This window comes from Solanum stenotomum, chromosome 2 (genome assembly GCF_019186545.1).
Source record: "Solanum stenotomum isolate F172 chromosome 2, ASM1918654v1, whole genome shotgun sequence".
Classification (NCBI taxonomy): Eukaryota; Viridiplantae; Streptophyta; class Magnoliopsida; order Solanales; family Solanaceae; genus Solanum; species Solanum stenotomum.
The window spans coordinates 19,620,191-19,629,865 of NC_064283.1; the positions used below are offsets into that span (position 1 = coordinate 19,620,191).

A 9,675-nucleotide genomic window follows, 5' to 3' on the forward strand; every position below is an offset into this window, starting at 1 on the left:
CCCTACCTTTTGCTTTACATATATCATTTTAAAGTTCCCAATTTAAATGTATCATAAGTAATTATTAAAATGGAAAATTAAAGGGGGAATGTACCATATTAGACAACAATTCAACTTATTATATATACTTGAAAGAGAAAAATATTACACAAAACTATTCAGTTTGTTTGGGTGTTTTTTTAAAATCGACATACTAAAGCGATGGAGTTCAATTTGAAACTGCACTTCTATTCCAATCGCAGTGTCGAGAAACACATTTATTACTTCAAGAAAAGTATTTACAACTTGTAGTAAACTTGAGAATTTGTCCATACTTCATATTGAATATGAGCAATTAATTTATTGTGTTGTTATCTATTTCTTTGGGATTAAAAGAGGCTTCAGTCTAGTCATATTCCTCTATAGGTCATCGGGCACATCCTTGAACCCATGTCAAAAGTTTATGAATTTTTGTCTTCTTTTCTTGGTTCACTTTGCACATCAAGGTGCAATAAAGTTTTTAAGGTCTTTATGTCCTTACAATGGCATACCAAATTTGAATTTTGTCTTCAAGATATGGTAGTATAGATCTTTAAAGAATTCTTTTATTGTACCTTCAACAATTTCAGTAGAGAAAACTTGCGTAAATACTTAATTAACATGTGTTATTTAATTTGTACTAACAAATACTTATAACAATAACTTTGCAAAAACATAAACAACAAAGTTTAAAATATGTACGCAAAAACAACAATTAATATCAGAAGCATAAATTAATGACTGTGAAAAAAATACCAGGATTTGTAACAATAGAATGAAACAGAAAGGAAAAATTCGAGTCCACTGAATGTATAGTGCCCCCTTAAGGAAACTATTCCCCTCTAGTACCCAAGGTTTAAAGGAATAGATCCTCTCAGGATGGAACGATTTTATTCACCAGTGTATTGATACAAAAACAATGGTGTCAGTGAGTCACTCAACAACAGCAAAGTACACGAATATTTAATTGTGTAGAAGAAGAAGAAGTTCAGAATTTTCATTGTTTTAAAATGAGAGGAAATCCTTCTATTTATAGACAACAAAGGATAGTGTGAACAAATGTTTATTGTGTCTTATCGAAAAAGACACAACTCTTTGGAAATGTTACAATCCTTCGGATAGGTCACAACCTTTTATAAAAGTCACAATTTTTCATAATAGTCGCATCTCTTCATAAAAGTCATAATTTTTCATAACAATCACAACTTTTCATGAAAAGGGAATGCTAGTTTTGGAAATAAATAAATTAAAGGGAATCCTGGTTTGTGGTGGCGCCACGTAGGCGGGCCTAGGGTTCTCTTATATATATATATATATATGATTGCAAAAACATACAGTGAAATCCTATAAATGGGGTCTAGGGAAGGTGGTGTATACGAAGATTACCTTTACCTTGTGAAGGTAGAGAGGGTGTTTCTGAGAGCCCCTCGGCTCAAGTAAAACAATTATAAGCAGGTAATATTCCAACATATCTATGTTAGACAATTAGGGGGAGAGAAATGCAATATGTTTTGAAGACAAAGGAAACTCTGTTCAAAAGATCAAAACGAATTGTTTACTTTTGTTTTATTTTTGTTGTAAATAATAATGAAGCTATGATAAATCCTTAAAGGGGTGTTATTTTAATTTGTTGCAAATACTTTCAACAGTACCTTCTTGGTGCTATATCAATAATACATTAACCATTTTTCTCAAAAACGAAGAATAACCTTCTGCACCCAGCCCCAGTAGAAAGAAAAGGAAGAAGAAATAGGCTACAATTGGCAAAAATTGTGTGCCATCAAGAGTATTCCAGAAGAGCTAGTTAAGGACCAAAATGCAACAACATCCAATTGATTTAACAGAAATGAAGGAGCAGATAGTAAAACACATTGAAGAATAAGAAGCTACGCGATTACTAAATAATACTACTAGTAAGGAGGAGGAGATGAGGCTAACCCCTACCTCTCCCACCTATAGTGCGACAACAGTCAACTACTTACCATTTACCAATCTTTTATCCTAATCTTCGACCTCCGTACTTCCTATCTAGGGCTATGTCTTCAATAAGCTGAAGTTGTACCACGATCTGTCTTATCACCTCCTTCTAGATCTTTTTCGGCCTACCTCTACCTCTCCTAACTCCTGGTACAGCCAACTTCTCACACCTAATTGGCACATCAGCGCACGTCCTCTTCACGTGCCCGACTATCTCAATATTACTTCTCTCATCTTGTCCGCCATGGAGATCACTCGCACCTTGCCTCACAAAACATCGTTCCTAATCATATCTCTCCTAGTCTGCCCACACATTCATCTACATTCATCTGAGCATCCTCATCTCCTCTACATTCATCCTTTGAACGTGGGCGTTCTAAAATAGAGAGCACATTACCCCATACAATGTAAATTAAAAATGTAAAATGTTAATTAAATTAGCCCAGAAATTTTTAAATAAGTAGAGCATTTAAATCACACATAGGATACGCAGGATATAACAACCATTAGCCAGGCCTCGTACCTCAATCACTTTCATTTGTCTGCAACATACATTATCACAAGATATATCAAGCTACAACAACATAATGAAAAAATTTACTCTATGGAGGGGCTTAACAATATGTTGAAGGTAGCCAAGACAACAGGAAGAATACAGGGATTTAAAGTCAATAAGGTTGTTGGGAATAGTATGGAGATCACACACCTACAGTATACTGATGATACACTAATTTTTTGTGGGGCTGAGGAGGAGCAATTGCTGATTTTGAGACTTATACTAGTCTACTTTGAAGCCATATCTGGACTACATATAAACTGGAACAAAAAACATTTGTATCCAATTAATGTGGTTCCGGATATGGAACACCTCTCACAAACCTTGGGAGGAGTGATAGGTACTCTGCCATCAGTATACTTGGCATGCGGGGACAAAGTCTGGAGCCATAAACATTTGGAACCCAATATTGGAGAAATGTGAAAAGAAACTAGCCAGATGGAGATCACAATACCTCTCCTTGGGAGGTAGATTAACTCTGATAAACTCTGTTTTGGATGCTCTCCCTACATATATGCTATCTATCTTCCATATTCCTCAGTCAGTAGTTCAGAGGTTGGACAAAGTTCGAAGAAACTTCTTGTGGCAAGGAAATAAGGAAAGAAAAGGCTTTCACTTAATCAAGTGGAAGAACATCATCAGAAGTAAGATGCAAGGTGGATTAGGTATCAAGAATCTCAAAAACTATAGCAAAGCTCTTAAGGTGAAATGGTTATGGAGGTACCATAAGGAGGACCAAGCACTATGGTATAGGGTGATCAACAACAAGTATGAGGAGCTAAATAAATGGGTAACCAAAGAGGTAAATACCCCCTATGGGATTAGCCTTTGGAAATCCATCAGAATGTTTTGGCCTTTTCTCAGTAATTAGTCAACTGTCAAGGTACAAAATGGCAGAAAAACCAGTTTTTGGTTTGATAAATGGATGGGTGTTATGAGCCTCAAAGATCATTTTCCTGACATCTTTACATTGGCTCAACACCACCAGAAGACTGTCGCTGAAATGTGGACACAACAAGGCTGGGATCTGATCCTTAGAAGAAATTTGAATGACTGGGAAATTCCCAGCATACTTGAATTGTTTAAGGTTCTAGAGAATTCGAGGATTATTTATGGTGGCAGGGGCACAACAATGGTAGTTACAATGGTAGCTACAAGGTGAAAGAAGGATACAAGCAGATAAGTCTTGGTGGCATTCAAGACTTCAAATTGTTTTGGAAGCAAATCTGGAGGATCAAAGTGCCACACAAAGTGGCATGCTTTACATGGCTACTAGCCAATGAAGCAGTTTTGCGTGGGATAAGGAATCTATCTATGCAACAGATGTTCCTTATGTGGTAAGGATAATGAGATAGTGAGACATCTCTTCTTACATTGCAACTTTACTGAGCAGCTGTGGCAGATTTTCCTTAATCTCAGAGGCATATCTTGGTGTATGCCTAGCAAGATTGATGAGACTCTATTCAGTTGGGAGATGGCTGGAGTTGGGGCTACAAACAGAGAAAGATGGAGGATGATCCCTGCTAGTATTTGGTGGACTATATGGAGGGAGAGAAACGATAGATGTTTTGAGAATAGGAACAACAAACTGCAAGAAGTAAAGCTTAAGTGTAATTTGTTGTTTTGCTTGTGGTGTACAAATGTCTACTCCAATGAAACTGAGTCAATCATAGATGTTTTAGGATCCATTTAGATTAGGTTCAGTTTTTGGATAGATTATACTTCCTTTCTGCTTTTGTAAATATGGTATTTCAGTACTACAGTACTATATGAAATACAAATGTTACCAGTTTCAAAAAAAAATATTACTCCCTATTTCAAGAGAAGGAACCACAGTTTATGCAGATCCAATGAAAGGTCCTCAAAATTCACAGCTTCTAAAAGTATGATGAAGTTAGATGGCGTGTCTACCCATCTCGTATCGTACCTTATTCAAAAGTACTCAAAATGAGTACCTATACTATACAAAGTCAACACGACATTTAGTGAACCAGTGAACTCTCTGACGCAAATATACCGTGGCTGTCACATTAGGATTAAATTTGGGCCACTAAGACCTACATGAATTGTCCTCATGATTGGAACAATGTACCTTGTGAGATTAAAATAAAATTATATGGCACATATAAGCTAGAGAATGGTGAAGTCCCTCTATACCCCTGCTCCTCCAAGTTCACTTCTTTTAAGTATGAAGTTTCCTATAGCTATTAATAAGATGCTTAATCCAGACGCAAGGAAAAGATGGTTTGTATCCCCTTTGCTAATTGACCTGTTAACAGCTCTCAAGTATTGAAAACTTCTAGAAAAGCAGGAAGAGCTAAAAAAGTTAATTCCGACTACTCAATAATTTCCACAAGCACAAATTCTGCTTTTTATAGGACCAAAAATTCTTTCACAAAATAATTAGTACATTATATTGTAGTTTAGCTTTTCAAATCTCTCTCATTCTTGAAAAACACCAAAAATTAGTAGAAACGCATCCTACCACCCCAAGATGGGGTTGGAACCCCATATTGTGCATTTACCTTATCCAAAAAAAAAAAATCACAAAGGTTTTCTTCCATCAATTAACTAAGTAAGAGCAGCATATCATGTCTTACCCAACATCCCCATCAATAGATAGCTATTTTTTCAAGCATTAGTGGCAACTTTCATTTTTTTTAAATTCATTACCAAATATTTGTTTGTGTAATGAATTACAACGATAACAAAATCAAATCTAAGACCAAGAGAACCAACAAATCAACGAATAGCAAATCTAAAAACACGTACATACAATGTGGTACAAAATTGGAATCAAATAACAGAAATCGAATAACATAAAAGTATAAACCTTCTTGATAGTTCGATGATTCTTGAACGCTTGGCATGAGAATTATCAGTGCAACCGAAAATTGCAAGTATTCCACACATTGCTCGCAACTTTTTTCTCGCTTCTTCTGAAATGGAGAAAAGTGATTGCGTTTACTGGTTACAATGAAATGAAAAGGTTGGTTTTACTTTTTATAATGAATTTAAATTAATCAGAGCCGTTAATTCTCTAATCATTTTTCAAAGATTCCACCTTTGAATATAATTAGGGTTTAAGACATTGTTTAAGATTCTCCTTGGTGGGTCCCAATTTAGGAGTGCGGCTCTAGACTTTTTTAACAAAATGATGTTGCAAGTATTGTCTTGTCGGAAACAAGTTATCTCGGAATATATTATTTTGGGACAAGTTATTTCACTATTAGGGGTTGTTTGGTATGAAGAATAATATCAAATAGTTTTTTATTAAATTATAGTGTCACTTAATTTATTGTTTGGTTGACAAGTTCAGGATAACTTATCCCAAGATTAATAATTTGTATAGAGATAAGTTATCATTTCTCTTTGATGGTATAGTAATCCGCTATAACTTATCTCGGGATAAAATAGCTAAATGACAAAAATATCCCTTTAAACTTTTTTTTAAATCACTTTTTACATATATGAAGGTAAGGATATTTTTGTAAACAAATAATTTGTTCCTAAAATTTATATAATGTAATTATTTTTTTAATACAACAAACCAAACGCTCAATAAGAAATAATTTTAGCATAACTTATCTCATCATAATTAATATTAGCATAACTTGCATTGTCATAACTTGTATTCAAACCAAACGACCCCTAAGTTATTCCACAATGTATATGAGGATGGGATTGATAATCCAAAGATTGTCTAATACTTCCAACCAAATTTGAGATAAAATAATCATACATTTTTTTTAGATTATTATACTTTAAACCTCACACCAAACAACTCATAATACTAAATATTTTGTTTCAATTTGTCTGTATGATTTTGGCTTATTCCGAGTTTAAGAAACTATATACTCTCTCTAATTCATATCAACTGAATTATTAAACTTTTTTCATAATTGAAAATAAGTGAGTTATTCAAAGTTCAACCGAAGAGTTGCGACTGTTTTCCATATTTATCTTTTTATTTAATGAAGTTTTTAACTAATTTTACTCCCTCCGTTTTAAAAAGAATTATCTACTCTCTTTTTTAGTCTGCTTCGAAAAGAATGACTCTTGTCTTTTTCTTTGGCAATACTTAAGTTTCAGTTTTTCACGTGGCGTGTTAAAGGCCACAAACTTAAAGGACATTTTGATATATTTGATGTAACTTTAATTTAGGACCACAAAATTGAAAATGTCTTTTTTATTTTCTTAAACAATCTCAAATCAAACTAGATCATTTGTTTTTAGATGTATGGAGTACTTTTTTTTTTAAAAAAAAAGAATAGTTTGAAATCAAAAAGGTATAGTGAAAAGTAGCATTCAATCTATTTTCTTAAGCGGTGTATCAATAATGCATTTAATATTGACCTCAAGGAGTAAAAATTTTATATTTTATGGTCTTAACTAAAATTATTTTTAATATATAAAAGTGTCATTTAATTTTATGATCTTAAACATGTCAGGTAAAAAGTTAGAATTAAGGAAATATATATAAAAAAAAAAGTAAACAGATTAAAAAAGAATGTAGGACAAATGAATTAAAATGAAGAAGTGTTTGTTTCCTCTTAATTTATGTGGCATATTTTAGTTTGTCTTTAAAAAAATAGTTCTTATTAAAAATAATTTAGTTTTAATTTTTAAATCACTTATTTATTTATTTTTTAAATAGATTCTATATTTATTCAAATATCATCAAATAATTGAGTCGTAGGGAGCATGTTGATTTAGACACTAGCTCACTTCCAATTATAATATAATATTTTATTTTGGTCACTAATAAGTGTCGTATTAAACTTATGATTTTGTAATCTTAAACATGTCATGTAAACAATTTAGAATTAAAGAAATCTAAAATAAAAATCAGATTAAAAAAGAGCGTAAAACAAATAAATTGGAATGAGGGAGTGCTTTTTTCTTTTTAAAGTTCTTATTAAAAAAAATTATTTTAAAACTCAAATCACAATTTTATTTTAAAAAAATGGATTTTATGTTTATTCAAACATCATCAAATAATTGAGTCAGCATAATACATAAGCATGACCCTTAACTTGGTTTCAGCGTATAACTATGCCCTCCAACTTTGAGTGTACACAAGTAGACACTTAAACTTGTATAAAATTGAATAAGTAGACACACATGTCCTACATAGCATAATACATATAAGATGCCACGTAGGACACAAATTGCCATGTAGGGTGCCATGTAGGACGAATGTGTCTATTTGTTCAATTTATACAAGTTTAAGTGCCTACTTGTGCACACCCAAAGTTAAGAGTCATAGTTGTCAGTTAACGCCAAGTTAAGGGTCATGTTTATGTATTATACCAATTGAGTCGGAGGGAGCATGTTGATTTACTAGCTCACTTCCAATTTTAATATAATAATGTTTCTTTGGCCACTAATAAGTGTGTATTTGAACTTTCTCAATTAACGATTTTGGGTAGAAATATTAGAGTTTTGCTATATATTAGAAGAGAAGATAACTTAAATAGTTTGAAAATATTGGATTTTGAAAGTGTCCTTTCGGCGACTTGTATGGATGTATGTATAACACATGGCCAATTGTTTATTGGTCCACACACAAATTTGACCTCTTTGCATTAATGATATTGCTGAAGCTATCATGAATGGCCTTAGAATCCATAAGATGTTGTTGTTTATTTTGTCTTTAAGGGGTCCTTTCGTCAGAATACAATACAAGTTATGCTCGGATAAGTTATGCTGAATTAGTTATATTGGAAATAATTTTTATTGTTTGTTTAGTTTGTCATATTCAGACTTATATTCATTACATAATTTTTAAGAATAAGTTGTATGTTTACAAAAGTACCCTCCACCTTATTTAATTTTTTTTTTACATTTTCTTTGCGAGCTTTAGTTATTCATTCTTAAAAAGTAAAATTGTCATGTTATTTAACTTAAATATTTTTGTATGTGCATTTTCATGAATGTGTCATGTGTTTTTATAATTAACCTTCATCTTATTTAACTTAAAAAATTAAATTTCCATCTTATTTAGCTTTAAAATAAATTTTTCATCTTATTTAGCTTAAAAATAAAACTTTCATCTTATTTAGCTTAAAAATAGAACTTTCATTTTAAGTTTATCAATTTCTCAAAGTAAAATTTTTTTTATTAAAGTTATCTACATTTAAATTGATACATAAAATATAATTTTTAAGTGAGTAATAAACTACTTAATTAAAAATATGTAATATAGTAGTTGAGTGAATATTTTATGAGAAATCAAAATACAAATAAACATAAGAATTAAGCAAATTAATTCAACTTATAATATATTCATAAGTCAAAATTGTATTTATAAGATGTAATTTTTTTATAAAAAATATATTATCATAAAAACAACAATTAATTAAGATTGTGAATGTTATTATAGTTGTTAAAACTTATGTTAATATACATGAATATAAAAATAGTGTATAAAAGAGAGTTTAAAAGAATATTTTTGTTATTGCACATACTTTATCCCATGAGAAGTTGTCATGGGATTACTATTCCACCCCGGGGAGGGATAACTTATCGCAGTACTATTTATCAATCATGTGATAAGTTATCACATCATGTGCAACCAAACAAGGAATTAAAAGACACTAAAATTTTATCTCATGACAACTTTATCTTATCCATCACACTAAACGACCCCTAAAGGTGTATTAGGTAGGACGGAAAATATTTTCATGAAAATAAGTGGGTTTTTTTACCTGAATTGATTGATATTTATAAAGGTAATTTTTAAAGTTAAATTCTTTTAAAAGGGTATTAAGAAAGTGGGAGTGACCTATGTGGTGGAGATGGGGAAAGTGAGATTGAGATGGTTTGGACATATAAAAAGAAGATGTGCAGACGTCCAATGAGGAGGTGCGAAATGTTGGATATAGTAGGTACGAATATGTGGAGGTAGACCAAAGAAATATTTGGGAGAGGTGATTAGACAAGATATGACTCACCTTCAGGATACCGAAGACATGACCTTGGATAAGAGGGTGTAGATGAAGTGTATTAGAATAGAAGGTTAGTAGACGGTGGAATGTTGTCTTGCTTTCTGGGGGTTTAGCTGTTTGTCATTGTACTAGTTGTAATATATAGTCACGTATGTTTTGATTGTCACATTATTT

General features: G+C 31.9%; 1 protein-coding gene across 3 annotated transcripts in view; it reads right to left on the reverse strand.

Annotated features, from left to right (window-relative positions):
- LOC125855629 (asparagine synthetase [glutamine-hydrolyzing] 2) overlaps window positions 1-5,545 on the reverse strand; it is a 55,673-nt gene extending 50,128 nt beyond the window's left edge. For all 3 annotated transcript variants that reach the window (XM_049535381.1, XM_049535380.1, XM_049535379.1), the window contains exon 1: window positions 5,385-5,545. In XM_049535381.1, coding sequence (XP_049391338.1) covers window positions 5,385-5,464 — 80 coding nt within the window. In that variant the 5' untranslated portion in view covers window positions 5,465-5,545. The remainder of the gene's footprint in view (window positions 1-5,384) is intronic.
- Window positions 5,546-9,675: the final 4,130 nt, after the last annotated feature.